Raw genomic sequence first — 25605 nt, forward strand, 5'->3', positions numbered from 1 at the left:
CCGCGTGAGGTACGAGAGTGCGGAGTTAGTCGACCTACGTAGCATAGGTAAGGTGTCAGTGGTTCAGTAGGTAGTAAAATTCCGAGCGTGATGGGTAAAAGGAAGGATTTATCGGACTTTGATAAAGGACAGATTGGGGGTGCTCGAGGAGCTGGTGCCTCGATTTCCCAAACGGCTGAACTGGTGAGGTGTTCGAGAGCCGCCGTAGTTAAACTGTACTAGGACTGGCATCAAAATGGTCAAACAACGAGCCGACGGCAAAACTGCAAAGGTCAGCGAAAGGTTGATGTTAGAGGTGAGCGCCGAGTCAGACGAGGCGAACAGGCGCAGCACTGTTGAAGAGTTAACTACCCAATACGACATTGGGCCAACATGGAGCAATATCTGGCATGACCATGCGTGGCATGCTTGCACGTATGGCTGTACCAGCAGACGACCCCCTACGGCATCCTCTCCTAACCAAGATTCATTGGCGTAAAAGACTCGCCTAGTGCAAAGAGCATGCAAGTTGGACGTTAGAAGACTGGAAGAAGGTGTGGGGAATGTTCACTGGCAGGAACTTGGACCCCTGGTGCATGTGGAACAACATCGTCATGAACAGCTATCGTCAACTGCTTGCTGACTGTGTTCACCCCGCTGTGTTACACTTTTTCCCAAATGACGATGGTGTCGTCCAAGATGACAATGCACCGAGCCATCGGGCACTTGTTGTGGAGGAATGGTTTGAGGAACACAGTTCAGACTTTCAGCATATCGATTGGCCTCCGAACTCTTCCGATATCAATCCCATAGAGCACTTATGGAACACTATGGAAAGGCATATCAGGCGTCTGTATACACCAATCACCTCCATACCTGCATTGCTGACCGCATTACACACAGCTTGGTTGGCCCCATACCTCCGGAATGCACGCTTCCGACATCTTGTTGAATCAATGCCACGTCGGATAGCTGCTGTACTGAGGGCAAAAGGAGGACTTACGAAGTATTAGGTAGGTGGTTGTAATTCAGTGATCACTCAGTGTGTATATATATATATATATATATATTACGCAACGGATATCAATAACATACTAAAGTTGAACAACTGAAGTAATATTTTTCAAAAACAATTCTTAAAAATTTAGTCTTGGAACTACTCTTAAACAGTGCACTGTTCATATCTAACGTACCTATTACATACTACCAATACATATGCAATCGATTACTTAGACATCAAAGAAGATGAAAAAGTACTCTGTAATGCGGGGACGCACATCTTTCACATGAGAATGTAGAGGGAAGCGTTATCTGGAATTTCAAAGGAAGCTAACTTTACTTTTATTAGAGATTCTTACAAGATGGTGCAGACTGTACGCTAGCCAGTCCCAGATCTAAAGCCCAAACTGAACTAAAATTAAGTCTTTTATCTTCAAAGGCAGAGCACAAAAACGAACCGCATCGTAGGCCTTCTGGTTTCAAATAATTGGCAATTTTCGAAAGTATTGCTCCTTAACTATTGTGTTCATTTATAGAGCACATAAATGGGATTTTTTCTTTTATTTCGAACTCCTCTGTCATTTTTAGTAAGGGCATGAGCATTTTATCTTTAATTTTCAGGAAGAGAAATAAATTTTGTTCTTTTCCAATATATGTTTATTTTATCTTTCGGAAGCTATAGATTTCAAAGTTATTACTCAAATTATAATTTTGTTATAAATAAAATATATCCGTCTATATGTAATTTAAAATACACCAGATCATAATAAAAATTAACAATAATATTAATTAAGAAATAATTCATTAATTTCACTAATTCCTTATTTAAAAATAAACCCATTAAATTCTGGTTAATATCATAAACTCAATGAATGATAGATGATTTATCTTTGTAGATGCACAGCCCATTCTAGCATCGTGAAGAAACTTATTCAAAGAACGGTTTTGATAATGTATAATAGATTCGATGATCTTTTATTTATGGTTTAAAAAAGTTTTTTTATTTTTTAACCATCTTTTAAAACATTTTTGGCAGCACCTACTTAATTTTTGGACTGAAGTAAAACCGATTAGTAATGAAAATGCGAGACGGAAATGACGTCACTTTCTAAATGACACTAACTCAATCACTAACGTTGATTCGATAGAGTAAGTAGCGGGCGTGAACATAAAATGTTATATCGTTCATGCTAAATATTTCGGACTGAAGTAAAACCGATTGGTAACGAAAATGCGAGACGGAAATAACGTCATTTCATAAATGACGCTAACTCAGTCACTAACATTGATTCGGTAACAGTTTTGATTTTGTTAAAGTTGTTTTCACATAAAATAACACATCTTTCGTGCGTACAGGGTACACACGCGTTTTTTTTTTTTTTTTGTCTTCTAGAACTTCGGTTTTTTTATCCAGCAAACACAAAAAGCGACCATGAAATGCACAAAATTTACAGACCATTGCAATGACACCTTATGCCCTTAGTTGCCCAGTCTGGCATAATAGAACCCATCGGTAATATTAAGAAAAAATTATTGGTCCCACAAATTGCATGATGCCATTATTCGCATAGTTACCCGCATATATTTTATTATTTTACCAACTACATGGAGGCCATAAAGTAATTTACTCTTAAGTCGCTATGACGTCATAAAACGAGCTAGCCCCATATTTTGGTCGAAGTTTCCCGACCACAACACTCAAATTTACCTAATATTTTATTTTATTATATTATTTTTTTTTGGTCAAATATTAAAATAAAGTATCTACAGTTTGTCTTCTAAATCAAAAAGCAAAACAAGGAAGAAAATTCAAATTTGATTCTGCTGATTCAAATTTGATTCCTCCAAGCGAATGCCGTTGTCAATCACTTTCTGTATATATATGAGAATATTATGAATTGCAAAGTTATGATTTTAATATTTATGAAATTTTAAATTATAACAACAAACTAACAATTATCAGAATTGCGCATTACATCTATCAGTTCAAATATATCATCTATCGTCCAACTATCAATTGAACCTCGCTCCTTCTCAGAGTTTGTGGACATTGTTGGTGGCGCTGGAGTAACTCAATGTATATTCAGCGAAAGCTTTGGAAGTAAATCACTCCACTTCACTCTGCGCCCGTATGTTTATACGCGCGTATTTATTATTTTGTGGGCTCGTGCTTAACTGTCTTCCTGATAGTTAACTCCGTGTCCAGCGAGTGTTATTGATTCAGCTGTCAAATCCACCCGATAAGAGAACTAGGGAATATTAGTCCTTAAAACTTCGCTGTCTGATTTGAAGCTAAAGATTCTGCAGTATCACCAGGGGTATTCGGATTATTCTTGCACGAAGTTTACGTACTTTGGTGTTAATGTATCCTCGCTATTTGATTAAGTTCACCATGAACGGAAAATGTTTCGTAAAATATAAATCCTACTTAACAACATTCATCTGTCTTTCCGGCATTACTTTGGAACTATTATTATTTTCAACAGATCCACAATGAAATAATAGACTGATGCTCCAGTAAGGAAACCATCGGATGGTTTTAATTAAGGTGTTGATGTTTACTATGCAAACATTCGTAGGTATTTTAAAAGAAACATTTATATCTGTTGTCAATAATAATAATATGATTTAACCTAAATTGTATACAATTGTAATTCCTTACACAGAAAGCCAGAGGAATCTTAAAATACGTTGTTTATACAAGTGATTTTTTTTATTAGAAAAAAATAAAATAATAATAATAATAATAAATAAATAAAAACAAAAATAATAATCAAAATGTAATAATGAAATAGTAATTAAATCGAAAAAGGGCTACAAGTTGAGCAAAACATGAAATGACATCGGCTAAGACCGGCACTTACATAACTGTCCTTTACAAATGGAAAGATAGGACAAGATGCCATCGCGATATGCCTTGTCTATAGTCCACAGGTCGATGTTGAGCGGCGAGTTGAGTGTTCAGAGTCACATTCCGGAAGTGTCTCTTGAAATTCTGTAACCTCTGGAGCCTTGAGCACAAGGAGGGGTACTGCAGAGACGTCTGCTTGGCAAACACCAACCAACCGTATCCCAGATGTTGATGTGGTCATGCTTAGCTGAGCATAGATGAAGGAATGCCTTTATTTTCCGCACATGGGCTCTGTGGACTGTGGGCGTGTATTGAAGATTGGAGCATGGGGCAGATTTAGATGTCGTTTAGATCTGGTGCGACCACAAGTTGGCCCACTTCAGCACCCAGAATTCGAGGCCCCATAGTTTCTTGAGGCTAGTGGGTGGTGCCGCCGACCAAACTTCCACGGCATAGGAGAGCACACTACAGAAGTAAGTCTCAAAGTGTTTCCTGATTATTTGCTTATTGTGCATTTTCATTCCACAGAAGGCTGTCAGGGCTTTGGAATACTGAGCTTGGATTTGTTTTTTATTGGTTAGGTTTGCATCAAGGATTACTCCTAGGAATTTGACACTGTCTGTGGGAGTCAGAACATTTCCTGCCAATTCCGGACGTAGAGAAGATGTAGTATCAGCAGCAGTCATCCGACTTGGAGTAAAGATGAAATAGTTTGACTTCTCTGGATTAACTGACAGGCCAAAAAATTTGGCATACTTACAGAATGTATTTAGGTAGCTGTTTACAGATTCAGAGGAGGTTTGTCTTTCTTGTGAGCCACCAACAATATCATCAACATACGACAGGACTGCTGGAATTTGATCCATTAGTGGAATGAATATTGCTGTAAATAGCAAGGCTGAGAGAGAACGAACCACCTTGTGCGATCCCTACATCTACGCTTTTAAGGACTGTAATGCCATTGCTTGTGAAGTGAAGCATTCTCCTAGATAGCAGATTATTAAGAATCTCGAGCATATTTCCGGATATACCATAGAATCTTTCAAAGGAAGAAGGGGTGTGATTTGGACCGAGTCAAAAGCAGATTTCATGTCCAGAAAAATGGTGTGAAGATCTTCGTTGTCATTCCAGGCGTGAAGCATTTTTTGTGATAAGGACTGTAGACAGGTTACAGTAGATCTATTAGATATGGCGTAATGGGTATGTTGGGGCCTACGCGCAAAGATTGCGAGTGCTACGTCATTATAGATGCACTTCTAGAGGCATTTCAGGAAGGGAGAGGCAATTGATATTGCCCTGAAATCAGCCGGTGTTTTCGCATGCGGTTTCTTCGGAACTGCCAAAACTCTATACGACAATCAGCTTGATGGCACCTGTGCATATTTGACTACTTTTTTGTAGAGTTGAGTGAGCTCTTTGCTGATGAAATAAGAAGCAATTTTTAGACTAAAAAGAGGTATCGTGGCAATTCCTGTGGTGAACTAGTCAGGTAGTGAATTTATTATATTTATTAGCTGTTCCTCGGAAATTTCAGTATTAATAGTAGGTGAATAAATGTTAAGCGCTTCGTTCCAAGGATATGCTTCGGACACACGGTGATATGCTCACACCATTCCTGGACATCCAAAGACAGATGGTACAAGTATAATTTGTGGACTACACACGTTTTCCCCTGGATAGCCGGCCGTTCATGAAATTGTCAATAGCTGATTGTTTACTCTTCTGTAAATCCATCCTTGCTTTGGAACTTTTGGCATATGTCTTGTGAAGGCGATTTCTTGTAGGAGGCATGGGCTGCCTGTTTTTCCCTAAAGGCCTTAGTCAGGAGATCATTCCACCATGGCTTTGGGTGGGGGCTAATGGTGCATGTTTTGGACATTGCAGAGCTTGTAATGAATAATGAATTCCATCCATCTCGAAAGCCAGTAGGCAGCCTCATTGATGTGCTCAGCCAATATGTTCCATGGGTAAAGTTGGAAATAACTTTTCCAATGTTGATATATTTTGGATTGTATACTCTCCTGACAGTCTTTGTAGTTTGTACTTGCGTACGTTCATCCTTAGGTGCCTACAGTGATATCATAGCAGCGATACAGATCGTGATCGGACGGAAAGAAGTTCTTCCTTATAGTCAGGATTTCCTTTATTGAACAGTTTGAGAAGATGCGCTGCAGAGTGGCATCGCCATGAGAGGGAGGAACATGAATAAGACCAATGCCCATTTCCAACATGTTCAATCATAGTGTATCGAGGAGCTTCTTTGTGACTGGCAGTGGAAGGTTAAAGTCTCCGAGGATGATGAGCTTTTGCCGATGATTGATTGTGGATGACAGCCATGCTGTCAGATTAAGGCCAGAATCCTCAGAAACGGGTTGAGGGAAATAAACGGCACACACGGAGATCGACAAACCAGCAATCAGTAGATTCCAAAAACTGCTTCTATGCCACCTCCTGGATAAGCGGATGGCTTAATTAGAGGGAGTGAACTCCTTTGATAGATTGCTACGCCGCCACCTCGTCTCCCAATTCTATTAGCAGCCAGCGTGTGATAGCCAAGATTTGAGGTGAAGGCAGGTAGCAATTTTCATTTCATCTCTGAGCCAGATTTCAATCAGAATGACGAAGTCGTACTGTGCGCAGGAAAGCAAATCAAGTAGGCCATCTAGTTTGTTTTTGACACTCCTGATGTCTTGCAGGAAACATCGGATATTTACCTCCACAGAAGGTTGTAATATTATGAGATTACTCTCCGAACAGTATCTGCTTTTCATATAATGATCTGAAATCTCGTCCAGGGACCGATGTTGCGTTCGATGTGCCCTGTTGCTGGATATTCTAACTGGAACGCAACCAGTCTGATGTTATCCGTCATCTCCACGCTACACTTCCAAGAATTGCACTCGCTTCCAGATATAATTTGAGAGACTCCGCTAGAGAGGACAGGTAGCTATGTTGGCGTAGTTATGCATTGTTGTGGAATGGGGTTCGGACTTGAGTTCTTAGCCTTTAGTCTCCCATAGTATGGCATCACCAACAGACCTCTGGGCCAGTATTCGGCATTGAGGCATTGTTGGTAATTGGGCCCATCAATCTGAATCCTGAAGAAGGTATAAGACAGATGCTTGGTATTGATTTTGAAAGGCTTACCGGGTATACCTAGTTCCTTCAATAGGGGCCTCTATTTCTTCAACTGTTGTCAACGGATACAGCCTGCTAATGAAAATATTTGAGTGAGTATTGCTGGTCGCTTGGCGATTTCGTATTCTCAGGCTAGTATTAACTACTCTCGTGCCAATCAAGGTGGTCTTGCTGTTTCTGGAATGCATTATGCAAATAAACCAAGAATAGTATGTAACAATAGCTGTGTTGAATTAAATCAACAGTATGTAGTTCCACGTTATCTTCTATGCAAATAAATCACAGTAAATACTATAATATAAGCTTTCCCATAGGTAATTTAAAAACGCGTTTTGAATGAGCACTGTTTGGAGACAGCCCCATTAAGATTTAAAAAGTAGGGGAAAAGTATAGCACTAATCATTATTGGAAAGTCCAACTGAAAATTTTACTAAAACTTAAGTGAATTCGATAGATACTGAGACAGAAAGAGAGGAGAGAAGGAATTGTTTATTAAGTGGGAGTTTATAATATAAAAAAGCCATCAAACAAAGGAAAATGTATTTATTGCTCAAAGTCAACCTAAAACAGATAAAGCAATCTTCAGAACATGCAATGTAGACATTAATAAAAATAAACTAAATGTATCTGTGCTCCTACAAAATAAATTTCTGACCAACCCAGTCTTCTTTAAACTAAAATAGACTCTCTATTATCCGAGGCCAGTAATTTTTAACTAACCAAGGGGTCTACGACCCATTGCAGTGTAAGACAGTCTAAGTCGGAAAAGAAATATGTAGAATCCGTTGCAGATTGTTTGTTTATATTTTGTAATGTTCGTTGAATTTCTGAAAAACTACAACTCCACCTTTTACAACCGCACAGTTAATTTAACAGTCTTCTCCAAATGTTTTATTATTCTATTTACATGAGTTCCTGTGCGTCCATGATGTTAAAACAGGAAGGGATGGTTCTTTCTATTGAAAATCTTCAACTCATTAATACGCTTGAAAATGGGACTAAAATTTTCAGTTTTAATGGGTCTACCTCCACTACATGCAAATAAGGATACGGACGCCGATCTCGCTTACTTCAGCGATTATTAAGATAAATTAACCTTTTACATTGACAATGTTAGACTTCTCTACATATCAGTAACGAAATCGAGAAGTCACTCAATGTCACAAAGAGTAAATCAAGCGTATACTACATGCATCCAACTCAAAACGACAAAGAAAATTCTGTCTGCGCAAGATGACAGTTACCACCAGGCTTTCTTAAGTTGAAAAAGAAACTATAGGCCGTACTTTTATGATATCACATTGAAGATGAAAGTATCCATGATGCCGCTAACGACTTGAAGCTCGATTTAGAATCCGATTGCCGACCGGAGAAACTTTCTTTAGGGTTTTCTATCCCAGGGCTTAGTTGATCGGTGGTCTTGGCATGGATCCCAATGTTTTTACCCACCAGAAACTTCGATATTTCAATCCGAAAAATAAACTAGTCTTCAGGATATACGCAGTTTACAAACACACACGCGCTCTTTTCAGATCCTAGACAGTAAATTGGTTTCGTCATTAGTTTGAAAGGGTCTGAATTCGAGTACCGACGTACATTGGAGGACCTTCTAAGAGCCGCATCAATTGGGGCTGCAGTTAAGCGATCATCCGCCCTAATAACCCCCTCCCTCAAAGCGAGAGTAATCTTGCAGATAACGAACGGCCAAAAAGTGTCGAAGGACCAGTGGTTGAAGAATTCTAAATCAAGCAGTTGTAAACCCAAGATAAGCTAATCACAACTAGAAATCTTACGTGACAACTGTTCATTTATTACAAACTAAAAATTTCTTTTCTTTTTACATCCACCCTTGAGGTTTAGTCAAAATACAGAAGCAAAATCAGTTTCTTGCGGGATGCACTTGAAGCTCGTGTCTTTTCAACAGAATATAAAAATTTCAAAGCCATTATGTATCCCAAGCTTCATTTATGCGCTCCTTTAGGTGTAAATGCAGCCTGGAAACTCACTTACCCTACAATATAGTACTTGTCTCATTAACTCCGTGTTTTCTTTCTATAATTTATCGCCCAATGCAATGACTTTGACAGCAATGGGTCCAATGATTAATTGCATCTTGTCAGGAAGGAAGGGTGAAGTGATGTAGTGTGATTAAATCCATTTCGTTTAAGTGATTAATTCATGATTTGGCGATTGCTATTTCTCTGATCTTGTTATTAAAATAAGGTGCCGGAATGGCCAGTGCAGATGACAACAGAAGGTCCACGCAATAACCCGTGCTAATTTAGTGAACTTGCGGTGATTTATAAAGAAAGTTGAATGCCGGGACGTTAGCCATCGATCACATGAAGTGTGTTCATTCTCCAAATATTTACTCTCGACTCATCGGTGAACGTGTTACCCAGCATGTTTCAAAGTTAATGTGTTCTGCATCTCATATACAGGAAGAAACGCGAGTTAAACGAATATCGAGCGGTATTTCTGGCAGTGATACGTTTATGATATCCAACACAAAGGAATGAATCTTTTAAAGCTGCTTATGAGATCTCTTTATAGAGAATTTATCCCTTGATTGTAAATTCTTGACAAACTGTAGTTGGAACCATTCGTTATTTCTGCCAGAGCTGCCAAACTAAATTTTTTTCCAATAACAAGCCTGAACTCAAATACAATTAGGTTTAATGCGCTATTCGCCTTTTTAAGACAGAACATCTTGTCAAGGAATTGCTAATAACGACTAGAAACTATCTAAGGATGGACCATTAATTCGCTAAACACGATGTCTTAGCACATATTAAGAAAAATGGCAGATTTACCTTTTGGTGATAAAAGTAGTGCAATACCAAGTCAACTCGTGGTTACGACAACATATTCGTCCAGGCATAAGACCATAAAAATGTAAATTATAAATAAAAAAAAAAATAAATAATAAATAAAAAGGAGGTTAACGCTAGAATATAAAAGGCAAAGAGCAATGTAAGCATGGTTTAAATTTGGACGTTAGTAATTGATGAGATGTGTGGGGGTGTACACTGCGAGATAGAGTAGGGGGAGCTGAAGACTGGGGGAAAAAGACAGAGGGACGATAGAGAAGGCGACTCCAGAAGTCAGGCCCAGGCCTCACCAGGCGGAAGAAGGGGGTACCAGGGGGAAGGAGACAAGAACCAATCTCCTCCCCCCGGCAGGGAAGGAGGGTAAAAGAAAACCAGGCTAGAGTGCTCGGTTTGATCGCCAATGTGGCTTGGAGCAGAAAAGCTGCTGGTGTCTCCAGTGTCTGGGTTTTTGGAGTCTTCAGTGGGATCAGGTACCGGTTGATCTTGCCTGGAGATTCAGTTGAAGATATCAGCCCGATGGAACTTGGATGAAGGAAGTGAATTTCAGTTCAATTGAGCTTCGATGAGGTCGGCAGTTGATGCTACTGGAGAGGGGTGCCCAGAATCTGTCTCAAGTTATTGTTCTTGGTGGTTTAGGCTCCTTAATGTTCTTCGTCTGTTGAAGACATCCTGTGCAAAAGTGGTGAAGTGTTTATAATTGTCATGGTTATGAATTAGTATATGTTCTTGGTCCTTTGGCAAATTAATAATCTTCGTGATCAGAATAGATCTCAAGTCTTCATAGTCAGGACAGTCATACATTATATGGTGCCAAGATTCGTCAGTGCCACAGTGGCAGCGTGGATCATCTGTGATGCCCAGAGACGTTAATTTTTCTCGTATCGACCCGTGGCCTGTGCGGAAGTACGTTATGTACAGGCCAGGGGAAACCAGCTTGTGGCTTTTGGGAACGTGAACGTTACTTCAGGGATGAATTTCTTTGTAATTGCTCCCTTAGTGGATGTTGTCCATCTGTCCTGCCAGGCCTGCTGCAGGTGTGCGAGAAAGCGCCTTTTTTTCTGTCTTGCGATTGATTGCTGGGTTGGTGGTGAATCCAACGGTGGTAGTGGAGATTCCTTTGGACAGATGATACAACATGCCACATCTAATTATTTCAAGATCTAGAGGGAGGACTCCAGCGATTACTTGGAGAGCAGGAGTGCTCACCGTGCAGCAGGCTCTTGTGATGATAAGTAGTATTGCTCTTTGAATGGGAGCTAATTTCTTCTCATTTGTGACAATAGTTGCCCGATGACTGGACGGTGGCTTTTTTCTTTTCATCGTAGATTTCTTTGTAGCAAGCAAGCATATCATTCACCCCTTTGTTAACTTTTAAAACTCGTTCGCTGTCAGGATCCATCTTCTCAAACCTCGCCATTGCCGATGCAATTTCACGAAATGCCATTGCCATCTGTCTGGTGATGAAGCATCTCGGCTTCTCATTTGGTTCAACTTGAGCTTCGTCAGCATTTTCTTCTTTCACTGTCGCTTCCTGCAAGTCATTAAGTTCTTCGTTAGATAATTCCTTCCTTTCTTCGTCTATTAACTCCTCCACGTCTTTGGCATCAACCTCTAACTGAAGTAGCTCTGCAACCTTTACAATCTTATCTGTAACCGCTTCATATTCAAATTTTCAAATCCTTCGAAGCCTTTTACGTGCCGTGGGCATATTTTCTTCCATGCTCCATTTAAACAACTTTTATTATTAATTTCCGCTCAGACCTTATTAATGTTTAAGACGGCGTGGTAAATAATGCAAGATTTCCAAAAGTCTCTTAACGTAAAGTTTTTCTCATCGTCTACTGCAGACAATGCCTGATCAAACATTGTCCGTAAATAGTATGCTTTTAAATTCGAAATAACACCCTGATCCACAGGTTGGATGAGTGAAGTCGTGTTTGGCGGTAGAAATATGACTCTCACGTTCGAATTGAAATCATCTAGATGCGTAGGATGTCCAGGAGCATTATCTAATAGAAGCAAAATCTTGGAAGGAACGTCGTTGTCTTTACAATATATTTCAACCTCGGGAATGAAGCAGCATTTAAACCAATCCTCAAAGAGAGATATTGTTATCCATTCTCTCTGGTTCGATCGGATATGCACGGGTAGGATGGCTTTATTGATGCCCTTAAATGCACGAAGATTTCCAGAATGTACACAAGCAGTGGTTTTAATTTGTAATCTCCCGCTGCATTAGCCTCAAGCAAGAGCGTGGCCCTATCTTTTGACGCCTTGAAACCTGGCATTGTATTTTCCTCTTTGGCAATGTTTGTTAGATCAGACATTTTTTTCCAATACTGAGCAGTCTCGTCAACGTTAAAAATTTGCTGCGTTCAATAGCCGCCTTCATCAATAATTTTTTCCAACACATCACAAAATTTCTCTGCAGCTGCAGAATCGGCACTGGCAACTTCACCGCATACTTTAACGTAGTGGAAACCACGATACTTGAACCTATTAAACCACCCGTTGCTTGCCACGAACTTGGCTTGGGGTTCGCCGTACTTATCCTTAATATCTTCATAAATACTTGTTGCTTTTGCTTGATTGGTCATTAGACTCAGGGGCACTCGCTTCTGAATCTGTTTTTCCATCCATATGATTAACAGCTGTTCCATCTTCGATATGTTCGACTTGCAAGTTCTTGGAACAAATGAAAAAAAAAAAAAAAAAAAAAGCAGTGTGTTATTGGGTTTACGATATTTTAATGATTCCTCCATTTATTCCTACGGAATGGAAAATACGTATCCACGATTTTTTTAAGTTAGCACGGGCCGGGAAAAACTTCCGTAAAGTCGAATTTCCGTAAGTCGAGTATTACGTAAGTCGGGGAGTTCCTGTGTATGAGAGTTATTTTTTAAACAATAAAAAAATTAGTTCGAAATTTGACCACGGAGTAGGGGTGCAAAGTGGTTAATTTAGAAAAAATAACACAATGGTAAAATTTTCACAAGTCATTATGGATGATCAAATTTCTAAATGTCCACCATTATTTCTAATAATAAAACAAGACAGAGCGTTCTGTTCTCCGCAACTACCTTTCGAATTTCCGATGGATGGTTTATTTCCTCCTGGTACATCGCATCCATCAAATCTGAAAGAATTTTTGTTGTTGCTCTTCATCGGACAGTTGAATCACTTCTTGTGATGGTGACATACGACCACTTATATTCTTAGGAATTAGATGGACTTTTTCAATACGGTTCTTCTCGAACAAACAAAAAAAATACAAAAGATCCCAGAGCCACTTCTTTTTATAACGAACACAAAAGCTAATTTGTTCATTAGAATGAATAAACTGTTTAGTTAGATTTCAAACTATTTCTTTAAAAACAAAACTCCCACATGAAAAAAAAAAAAAACGAGTTTCGTACGACCTATAGTTTTCGAGTTATTCATTTTTAAAAGTGTGGCAAAGGACTTTCAACAGTCCTGTACTTCAACAGCATCATAAGACCACGGATAAGTTCGATTGCTACCCTAAATGAGTTTTGTTAAAGCTACGTTGCAAATAAAATTAATGTACAGTCGCCCTCGTTGGCTGTGTGGGGTTTCTTTGGCGCATTGATCACTCTGCTCTTAGTACGACAGTTTATACGGTGTATTGGTATTGTGTCTCTACAAGGGTGGGCTGAAACCTCCGGAATAACTCACCCAGGAAGCCCTACTTCCTGTGCCTGAGATGGGCTAACTACAGCCTCGATTGTGGAGGCCTTGAAGAATTCCTAGTCTCCAAACCCAGAGTTAAGCAAGCGAGTGATAAGTTGCAAACCCACACTCTCACTGAAGACCCGCAGTTTCCGTACCATACATTCTGATCTGTGGTAGGTACTTTTGGCGAAAGATAAAAGAGATGTGACATTCAACGGCCAATGAAGGCTAAAGAGGAAAACGTCATGTTAATAGATTAGTTCAGTCATGACAGATTCCTATACCTTCCAATCGAAGAAAATAATACAGTATATATCCAGTAATTAGAATTTTAATGACAAAGAACGAAACTTTCAGGGCGAATGGACCCCTTCCTCAGCAAACGTATACAGATTATAACAGAATATGGACGCTATAGATAAAATTTCAATAGATATAAGAGCTGCGCGTGCTCTGATGCGTACATGGCCGAGAGATTGACATTCATCTACTAGACTGGTGTTCATTGTTGGTACACGGGCTTGTGTGAGTTTGCTGCCAGCGTTTATCAATCTTCAAGACTGTTGATTCCAAGGTAGGGTGTAGCCTCGGGCCTTTGCAGCAATTCAAGGTTTTTGAATTGCATGATTTCAACGATTCCAGCCAAAGGGGGTGGCGGAAATGGTCGGAGCTCATAAACTAGACTTTTTGACTTTTTCATGGACTTTTTCAAAAACCTTGACTTGTAATGTTATCTCTAAAAGATTAACCTGCCAGTTGTACTACTCACCAGTTCGTTCTTCTTCTTCTTCTACGGTTCGATACATTTTTCATACCCTACGCCACTGAAGTCCACATTAACACGGCCATAGTAAGGATCAACATTCTAAGTAGTAAGGGTCATTGTTGGCGGGTCAATTGACCCTCCAAAAAAAAACTAACATTTTGTAGACCTCTTCAGCCTTACTTGGAATGGCGCGTTGGATAAATATGTCAAACGTTGGCCCACAGTAAATAATAATGCTCATTGTCGTGTAACTGAGACTTCAAATACGCAGTGGTCCATTGACAAAGAGAGAAAGAGTTCCTCGACAGTATAGTTGTTATAATCACCATCCTCCCCATACCGGATGGAAAAGACCTGAGTTCGAATCCCGTCAAGGATGCGAGGAATTTGTATGTGTCTTTTTTCACACTTGACCAGTGAGCATTCTCTCTTAAAATTAACAGCTGCAAGTTATCTTGCCGTGTAGATAATCATTTTCATTATCTTCTCAGGGTACATATTACAAAAATGTGTTTCTTATCGATGAATTCACAAATAATACCCTAAGCAGAAACTGTAACGTGCCCTAACTGGATGTACGTATTCCTAAAATGAGAGAACGAGTAATTAAGCTCGTAAATTCTACTAATGCATTCAACAGGAGTGCAGAGACCGTGTGCTGCTTAATCCTATAGGAATTTGTTCTACTGAAAATGGAGCACTCCTTTTCAGAGTGTCATAATCGTATTTATTAAAATAAATAAAATTCGGAAATTATCTGAAATGTAGCCTTCAATATTTATTTGTAATTGAGTTCTCTCCAAAGTTATCTGGGAATTTGAGATACAATAATAAACAAGGTTAATTACTACTTATTATTGAATCTGGGATCCCCTTGGTAACTGAACTCCCCAAATACAACTGAGTTTTGAAAACTAAATTTGAGATAATTAGTGAATTTTATTTCTTTCAATAAATATGATACCCTGAGAAAAGAATGCGCTATTTTTAGCAGATCAAAATCCTATAGGATTAAGTAGCACGCGGTCTGTGCACTCCTGTTGAATGCATTAGTGAATATACGTAATTATAATCTATGCTCTAATTAGGCTATGCTGAAGCAGTGAAGTAATTCCACTCTCTCGAGTATTACAATGCAAAGTCGACTCTCAGACAGGTAATCTACAAGCAGAATAATATAATAACTTTAAAGGAGACGAACTCCACCGTTGTCATCCTTTGACGAGATAATTAGGAATTATTAGCAGAGGATATTCATTTTCTGTTATTAATTGGATTAAGAGATGATTCATGAGGGGAAGCACATGCGTCTTACGTGGAAGTTAATACTTTTTTACTTATTTTTAATAACGTATCCATGTTCATTATTAGATTCCAGTGAAGAGAATAATTTATAACACTTCTGTAATTATTTCTCCTAACGTATTCTGTTCATTATTTAATTCGGTTGAATAAAAGAATTTATGATTCTTCCCAGATGTACGAATAAAATATAATTATAATTTATATTTATTTATTTTAGATTATGGCGTATTATTTATTATTGTTATATATGTGTTAAGAACCGAAATAACTAAGGCTATGTGGCGTCAGTATATCGTGTCTCTATTTACATGTACTCTTCGGCTGATTTGCTGGACGCAAAATCCGGGTGGATAAGCATGAAATCATCACCTGAGAATGACTAACTCAACCAAGTTGTGAAAATAAGTCCATAAAAATGTATTGGCTGTAGTTCTGTGTCCATCCTCCGAGTTTTGACGCCGATGGCACCTGTCACTATCTTCCGCGGAGGTGTCCTCCTCCATTTCTGACAACGTGGCTGAGTTAGTCGGTCTCAGGTGAGAAGTGCATGTTTTGTTTTTTATTTTCAGAAAATTCTCGTCTTTCGTCCAGCAAACAGCAAATCGACCGAACAAGACACAGGCAATTACCCTTACACTCTTATAGCCTTTATTTTAGGGCTTAGCACACACCTAAATTTATACAAGGTTCCATGGTAGCAATAAAAATTCCATGAAATCCGAAACAAATATTCTCGGCTGTGGAAAGATGTACAAGTACTGTATTGTATTGTTAGTACATCTTTTTACAGCTTTCTTTTTATGTTATGTATCTTTTATGTAGAAATTTAATGGGTGCTTACTTTAATATCTATCTTCTACATTACTTGTTCTTCTTTCAGCTTCAGTATGCAACTAATGCTAGATTTTATTATTTTTTTCAATACGTCTTCATTATTATTCCCACCTTCCTTTAATACAGTTATATTAATACTCCCCTTTGACGTGGGCACCTCCCAGTGATGCTGCTGGTCTTCCAGATTAGCATCACTGGGGTCCAACGCCCATACCTTTGTTCCAGAGTCACATCATTGGAATCCGGCGTGTGCAGGCGTGCGCCGCGACCCATGAAAACTGGGAAAGGGATCTTGGTAGTTGAGGGGCCCTGCCTCAATACAGCACTTCGGCCCCTGCTTCTACAAGACGGTAGGTCCCGGACCGGCCCGACTGGGATCATTCCCTTCTGCTAGGGTCAACTGCGTTCCAATAAGTCTCCCTCCCTTTGGTCCTGGACGGCATCAAGGCTTACTTGGCGTGCGCAGTACCTGCTAGTTCAGGAGTGGGCGTTCCCTCGTAAGGCTCCGTGGTGGGTGAGGTACTTACGGCATCTGAAATTTTTATCTTACTCTCATGAGTAATTTAAATCCCTATTTTACTTCTGGAGCCACTACCTAATCGATGCGATGACAGTGATAATATCACTCAAAAAGAGCCAGAACTGAGGATAGACCATCATCAGTGACACCGCGTTTCTTCATTTTCCATTCCGCCAGAGAGCAGTCACTTGGGAAAATGTCACCCCACTTCATCCAGAAAAGATTAAGAGGATTAATAGGATCTCCAAAATCCATCAAAAGGCTGCGTTCTGGAGACATTTTATTTGAGGCTGCAAGCCAAAAACAAGCGAAACAACTTCTGAAAGCCACATCGATAGGAGGAATTCCCATCGTTGTTATCCACATAAAACGTTGAACTCCTCACGTGGTGTCATCAGAGCGGGACCTTCTTCATGTCTCTGAAGAAGAGATCTGCTCTGAATTGAGATACAAAGGAGTGGCAACTGTCAAGAAAATATCGATGCGGAAGGATGGGAATCTCGTCCCCCCTACCCGAATTTTCATCCTAAATTCAACACCCCACGGCCTCCACCTCCATAAAGGCAGGTTACTTAATCTGCCCAGCGAGGATCTACATCCCAAACCCAATGAGGTATTTTAAATGCCAAAAGTACGGCCATTCCCAACCACCTTGTCGTGGCTCCCCTGCCTGTGTGGGGCTAAAAATCACGAGAGCAAGGAATGTTTAGTTTCTAAGCCAAATTGTACTAACTGCCAAGGAGAGCACCCTACATACTCTTGAGCATGCCAGCGATCGAAGGACTAAAAAAAAATTTAAAAAATAATGAAAACACAGCTGAACATATCCTATCAGGATGCCAGAAAACGCATACTAGCAGTAAATAGCTCCAAGCCCTCATATGCCCAGATAGCTTCTGTGAAGAATACCATCGGAACACAGATTGATATGACAATTTCACCAATTTACTGCGATTGCGCGCTATTTATTAAGTTCCCAAAAGACAACCCAAAAATTGCAGTTAGCTGTCACTCCTATATCCGTACTTCCTAATGCTCCAACACTTCCAAAACACAGTGCTAAAGAAACTCCAAAGAAATTGGAACGGCCACCCATAATCCAAGAAACAATGTATGTGGAAGATAAGGAGGTACAGGAGGAATCAGTCCTGGAACTCTTTGCGGAAGAAGAAGAAGAAGAAATGGATACGGGCCAACGCCCAGTCTTTCCAAAGAGAGGGAAATCTAGGACTGCGAAAACAAAGCCCTCAGCCCTTCGGAAGCCACCAGACGGGCCCAATAAATCTAAATAATGGGTACATTCAAATTTATAGAATGGAATTGTCGTGGATTCCGTACAAATAATGATGACATCAAGGCTCTCCTGAGTAAGCATGAACCAACTTGCTTTTGCTTACAGAAGACGTATTTTAAGGCAAATGAGGATCTTTACTTACGTAACTGTTCAGTTATTCGCAAAGACAGAGGTGGAGATGGATTTGCCCACGCAGGAGTCGCCATCCTTGTGAGTAACCACACCCCCTTTCAAGCTAGGCCACTCACCGCTAACCTAGAGGCTGTAGCAGTTCTTCTTACAGTAGGCTTCCTCTTAACAATTTGTTCCATCTATTTGTCACCTGGGAACTACATCCCCCAGGCAGACCTCGATAATCTCGTTAACCAACTGCCACCCCCTTTTCTATTATTAGGCGATTTCAATGAACATTGCGCTCTGTGGGGTAGTTTTGATATCAATAGAAGCGGTCGAATTATCGAGCGACTGCTTGAAAAGAATTATCCGACCCTTCTAAATGTGGGATCTAACACCTTTTTCCACACGGCTACCCGTACGTTTACTGCCGTTGATCTTTCCATTTGCTCCGCTTCCCTCCTGCCTGTGTGTACATTGGAAGTTGAAGAAAACTTTTATGGCAGTGATCACTTCCCCGTGCTGCCCATCATTTTCAATGAGAGACAGTGCCACCAGTCTAAGATACCACGGTTGAAGCTCTATCATGCAGACTTGGATGCCTTTAGACATTTTGCCTCGTTTATTACCTCCAATGTCAGGAAGGAGCTAATTAACGAGGTAGTAAAACACATCACAAAGTATCGTTCAAGCAGTAGCAGTGGCAGTTGCGATCCCAAGATGTTTTTAATAAAGTTTTTAATAAAGATGCAACTGCCATCTTTATTAAAAACTTCCTCTCTAACCGGTCTTTTCAAGTTCGTGTAGGATCCATCCTCTCTCGGCCACTTTGTCAAGAAGAGGAAGTTCAACAAGGATCAGTTCTAAGTGTTACGCTTTTTGCCATCTAAGTTAACTCTGTAACTCAACAACTTCTTTCAACCGTAAACAGTGCTCTCTTTGTAGATGACTTTGGCATCTTTTCGCAGTCATGCAAAATGAGGGTTATCGAAAGACAATTGCAGCATGCCATTAACTGCATCAACTCTTGGACAATGGCTAATGGTTTCAGATTCTCTCTATAGAGGACCGTCTGCGTACGCTTGTCGCTAACTGAATCTTCACCCTGAACCAGAACTTAAGCTTGAACAAAATACCATTCCAGTAGCACCCGACACAAAATTCTTGTGGTTCATATTTGATAAAATGTTGACATTTCTACCACATATATGTCAACTACAAGCAAAGTGCACAAGGGATTTGAACCTCCTACGCGCGATCTCCTCCAATAAATGGGGAACAGACCGCTGCTCTCCATTTACTGGAGGAGAACGTGCCATGAACTGGATCTAGCCAGCGATGGCTAGATCCAATTCATCATCAAGCCATCCGCGTTGCTACTGAAGCTTTTAGAACATCTCCTGTTTAGAGTTTATACATCGAAGCAGGTGAATCGCCTCCTCTGTCCCTGAGACGAAAGCAATTGTTTCTAAAATATAGTTTTAAACTGAAATCCCTGCCAGACAACCCTACGTGGACATGCGTTTTTGAGCCCCTATGGGTAACTCTCTACAACACCCGTCACACTGTCAACCGTCCCTTTGGTATACAGGTCCAAGAGCTGCTCAGAGAGTTTAACATCATGATAAACAATGTTTCTGAGTCATCAAGGCAACGACTTCCACCCTGGTATGCTCGCCATCTATCATGCGATTTCTCCATCAAAAATTGGAGTAAGGTTACCACGCAATCTTCTGTTTACCAACAACTCTATACTGCTCACCGAGCCGAATACTCTGATTTCTTGCCTGTCTTCACTGATGGCTTGAAGTGAGCGTTATCTGTCGGATCTGCTGCTATCTTTCCAGATAGTACTATATCTGGGAAGATTCTCCAAGAATGCAGCATATATACAGCTGAGTTGTATGCTATAGAATTAGGCTTGGACCATATTGAAACTCACAACTACCAAAGGTGCATGGTATATACTGACTCCTTTAGTATACTACAGGCTTTATCAGGGACTGGGTACAATCCTCAACCATTCCTGACCCGTATCCAGCAGAGATTATGTTTCCGTTTTGAGCATTCTTTGATATCCATTTCTGATTGATCCCAAGCCACATTGGCATCAAAGGTAATGAATCGGCGGACACCGCTGCCAGATCACCGCAGATCCACAACAACAGCAGCTTGTTAGTCCCTTATACAGACTGGCTTTGCTACCAGGAAGCAGCGATCACCAGGAAGGCTGCTTCCCAGTACCCGTACACGACACGAGGAGGCGGGCCCAACTATACACTTATTTAAACTAAATGTAATATTTCCAGCACCCATAGGAATAAGCGCAAGTCAGTCCTATGTATGCCCCATTCTCCTATAATCACGTACGGTTGTGAAGAACGGCCGGGTATCCAGGAGAAAACGTGTGTGGTCCACAAGTCATACTTGCACCCCTCTGTCTTTAGATGTCCAGGAATGGTGTGAGCATGTGCTGCGTTTTAAGCGAGATCACCGTGTGTCCGAAGCATATTCTTAGAAGGAAGCGTTTAACGTTTCTTCACCTTCTAGTAATACAGAAATTTCTGAAGAACAGCTAATAAAAATAATAAATTCACTACCTGACAAGTCCACCATAGGAATTGACGCAATACCTCTTTTTAGTCTAAAAATTGCTTCTTATTTCATCAGCAAAGAGCTCACTCAACTCTACAACAAAGTACTCAAATATCCACAGGTGCCATCAAGCTGGTTGTCGTATAGAGTTGTGTCAGTTCCGAAGAAACCTCGTGCAAAAAGACCCGCTGACTTCAGGCCAATATCAATTGCCTCTCCCTTCCTGAAATGCCTCGAGAAGTGCATCTATAATGATGTAGCACTAGAAATCTTTGCGCATTGGCCCGAACATACCCATTATTCCATGCCTAATAGATCTCCTGTAACCTTCCAACAGTCCTTATCACAGAAAATACTTCACGCCTGGAATGACAACGAAGATCTCCACACCATTTTTCTGGACATGAAATCTGCTTTCGATTCAGTCCAAATCACACCCCTTCTTTCCTTACTTGAGAGAGTCTACGGGATATCCGGAAATATGCTCCAGATCCTCAATAATTTGCTATCTAGGAGAATGGCGATGGCATTACAGTCACTAAAAGCGTCGAAGTAGGGATCCCACAAGGTGGTTCTCCCTCAGCCTTGCTATTTGTAGCAATATTCGCTCCACTAATGGATCAAATTCCAGCTTTCCTATCGTATGCTGATGATATTGAATGATACTTGCCATTCAAACGACATGTTGGTCCTTCACAAGAAAGACAAACTGCCTCTGAATCTGTAAACAGCTACCTAAATACATTCTGTAAGTATGCTAATTTTTTTGGCCTGTCAGTTAATCCAGAGAAGTCAAACTATCAAATCTTTGCGCCAAGTTGGATGACTTCTGCTGATACTGCATCTTCTCTACCTAATGTCCTGACTCCGACAGACAGTGTCAAATTCCTAGGAGTGATCCTTGATGCAAACCTAACCAATAAAAAACAAATCCAAGCTCAGTATTCCAAAGCCCTGAGAGCGTTCTGCGGAGTGAAAATTTATCTGTGCAAAACGCACAATAAGCAAATAATCAAGAAGTACCTCGCAACTTACTTCTGTAGTGTACTCTCCTATGCCGTGGAAGTTTGGTCGGCGGCACCACCCACCAGCCTCAGGAAACTATGGGGCCTCGAATTCTGGGTGCTGAAGTGGGCCAACTTGTGGTCGCACCAGATCTACACAACATCTAAATCTACTCTCTGCTGCAACCTGCAATATACGCCCATAGTCCACAGAGCCCATGTGCTAAAAATAAAGTCATTCCTTCATCTGTGGTCAGCTAAGCAGGATCACATCAACATCAGGAACACGGTTGGTTGGCGTTTGCCAGGCAGACGTCTCCGTAGTACCCGCTCCTTGTGCTCAAGGCTCCAGCGGTTACAGAATTTCAAGAGACACTTCCCATATGTGACTCTGGATACTCTCAACTCATTCAACATCGACCTGTGGACTATAGACAAGGCATATCGCGATGGCATCTTGTCCCATCTTGCTGTTTGTAAAGGACATTTATGTAAGTGCCGATCTTAGTTAGTTAGCCGATGTCATTTCATGTTCTGCTCAACTTGTAATCCTTTTTCGCTGTAATTACTACTTCATTTTTACATTTTGATTATCATCTTTGCTTTTATCTATTAATTATTATTTAATTATTATTATTATATTTTTTTCTATTATAAAACAAAATCACTTGTATAAACAACGAATTTGTAAGATTCCTCTGGCTTTCTGTGTAAGGAATCACTATTGTATAAAATTTATGTTAATAAAGAATCTTATTATTATTAATATCACTCAAAGAATCCCATATCCACTACAGAAAGTGTAATAGCAAGATAACGGAATTTCCTGCATGTGATGCTTAGTGTGTTAAGTATCGTAATTGTTTCTTGGTTAATCATTTGACTTTTTAAATTTTGTTCGCCATATAAGCATAGAAACAGGTAAGGAAAGATTCTTGAGAAAGATTACCTCCAAATCTTTGGGAGAGCCGACTTTTGATACTCGAGTTTCAATATCCACTGGATTGGACTTTTTTCTGGAGAATATGTCATTTATTCGGATTTTTTGTATTAATAGTTAGGTCGGGAACTGGAAATGCTAAACCAGGATTTTCACTAATTCACTGACGTCCTGATTTATTTTTTGTACGTCATCACTGTGTTTGGACGTGTGAAAGGTTTAAATCATATGCATTTGATTGACGTTGGGAGTGATTTAAATTGGTGGTTGTAGAAAAGCTGAAAAGCTAATTGTTGAAGGTACTCCTACCTGGGGCATACCTTCTGTCATAGTGACTGTAAATTCTTGGAATTAGATGTAAACATGAGCAATATACAGTTGAGGATACACATGAGACTGACAGCTATTGTTTAGTTTATCTGTATGTCATTCTTAAGAATTTTTAATACTTCTTGAGATTAAGATGACTTAATATGTAGGTAGAGAAACCGGGTGTTTGATTTGGTTTAATTTTTAGAACAAATAAACAAGGCAAAAATGGCACCTGTCATTTATCCCTTAATGGGAGCCAGTACCTCATTTACAGGTGATTTTGCTAAATACGTTAAAGGAAAGAGAGCTTATCAGATTACGAGGTTATGCCATTCCTTAAATTTTCAGCACAATGTGAGGGCTCATGGGGTATCCCTGCGATATCCCCAAGGATACTCCCATGCAGAAGCTTCATGGGAGTATCCTTAGGGATATTGCAGTGTCCAAATGCGTTAAACACAACGGTTAATATTTCTTGGAGAGAGATTATCAACTGTACGAAAGGGGTTGGCAATATCGGCCACTGGAAATGTAGCTTTTACATGTACGCTGCGAATATTTCAAGAAACAGAGAGAATTGAAGTGCTGAACGATCTGAGCAACTGCACTGGATGTTCCAGTCCTGTATGTGTCATGGACCTTCCACAACAATCTTCGCTACACTTATTGGATAAAGTCCCTGCAGTGGGACATTGTGTGCGTGTTACACAGGTGCACGATGAAAGATCTATAACGATGATAAGAAATGATTAAACTCTCTCTTTCTCAACCTGCTGATGAATGTCTGGCGTATGTGGACAACTGGTATGTTTGTTTTCTAATATATACAAAGAACTTTGAGAAATAACGGGGAAAATAATATAATTTACTTCCTCCTCTTCAAATAAACAGTTCTGAAGAACATTCAAAATGGATATTGTTAAATTATAAAAAAGATTTTTTTGATAGGAAATTACAAACCTGCACAAAAGGGGACGATTCATAATGCTGCTGGTAAACCCCTTTTTTATTTCTAATATACAAAGGAGGCTTTGTGGTTGTTGATTAGTTTAGAATCTCCTGACTTCGGTAAGTTTAAAATATTTAGAAATAGGAACTGTCTGGCGTGCATGAAGGAGCAGCAGGCAACAGCTGCAGAGTAAAATTAAATCTAATTTATCCCAAGAAAGCAATATTTCTTTGATTGAACCTCAGAAGCATCTCCGTAATTCTTTTTCATTCCCAAGGAAATAATGTTTCATTTCTTTGTAAAACCGCAACTGCACCAACGTATTAATTTAAGACTAGGAATAAATCAAACCGCTACATTTATCAAAACAAAAAAGGAACCGCCTGCCTGTATTCGAAAACAAAAAGTAATATTTTATCGTTGTGGTTTTTAGGTGAAAAATATACCGTCCTTCCTTCTGGAGAGATTCTTATTCGTAATGCCAGTCCGCCTGATGCATTTGTGGGTTACCAGTGCCAAATTCACAATAGTTTAAATGGAGAAAGCAAGTTAAGTTCAACTACAGGGAAACTTATTGTCAGAGGTGAGTTAAACCTCTTTCGAACTTTTATTACTTTCCTATTAAGCATTGCGAAGAATTTTGTTTTGTTCTGTTCTAAACAAATCTTTGTCTTTTGGGAAGCTTTCAGAAATTTTTGTTTTTATATTTGACATCAGCCATCTATTTTATCAGTAAAACTGTTTTTTTATATATACAGGGACGATTTTTTTAGGTTCTTTTGAAAAATATTCCAAACTGACTATTTTATAATGCTTGTGATATTGACTGATAGACTTGAAATTCAAAAGCGAGGCGCACCATAGTCCATGAACTTTACAGAGATTGCTAACGTTTTAAGCCTTCAGTAAGGTTTCTAAAAATTTAACAGTATTTTAAATGGTCATATTTATAAGTCTTTAACCAATTTAGAAAGTTAATGATAGTTTGATTTACAGGTGAATCATGACTCCACTTTTGAATGTGCAGCAGAGAGCCAAAAGCTCAGCCTGCCGCAGGGTTTGCGTAAAGTTATAAGAGTTCAAAGGTGGTGGAGGGCTGAATTTGGAGTCCATGCAACACTGGATGCTAAAACAATTGCCATAAGAAGTTAATAACAGCAGGCTGTGTCACCGATAAGAAGAGAACTAGAAGGCCATAAACTTCGTGGACTCCAGAGAACTTTGCGATTGTGACTGAGATGTTTTGAAAGAGCCTATAGAAGTCTATGTAGTTGTTAAAACCATGGAGACATTATTTAGCAATTGTTTCCTGATGACTGAAACAGAAGTTTGGAAAATTGCAGGACTTACTTTGAAGCAGAACGAAAGGTGGGCCAGAGGACAGTAGAAAATCCGGACTTGTGTTGAAAAGACTCAAGAGTAACCCAAAGTTAATTGTCTTATTTGGAATCACATCGTACACAGTCGTTGGACCTTCAATT

The 25605-nt window shown here is 39.8% G+C and overlaps 1 protein-coding gene across 2 annotated transcripts in view; it reads left to right on the forward strand.

The window, feature by feature from the left end:
• Positions 1-25605, forward strand: part of LOC150077203 (cell adhesion molecule Dscam1-like) — a 275287-nt gene that overhangs the window by 148713 nt on the left and 100969 nt on the right. For both annotated transcript variants that reach the window (XM_090386702.1, XM_090386703.1), the window contains exon 4: positions 24558-24707. In XM_090386702.1, the coding sequence (XP_090242828.1) occupies positions 24558-24707 (150 nt within the window). The remainder of the gene's footprint in view (positions 1-24557; positions 24708-25605) is intronic.

The sequence above is a fragment of the Mastigoproctus giganteus genome, chromosome 12, assembly GCF_048544385.1.
Source record: "Mastigoproctus giganteus isolate SK-2022 chromosome 12, ASM4854438v1, whole genome shotgun sequence".
Classification (NCBI taxonomy): Eukaryota; Metazoa; Arthropoda; class Arachnida; order Uropygi; family Thelyphonidae; genus Mastigoproctus; species Mastigoproctus giganteus.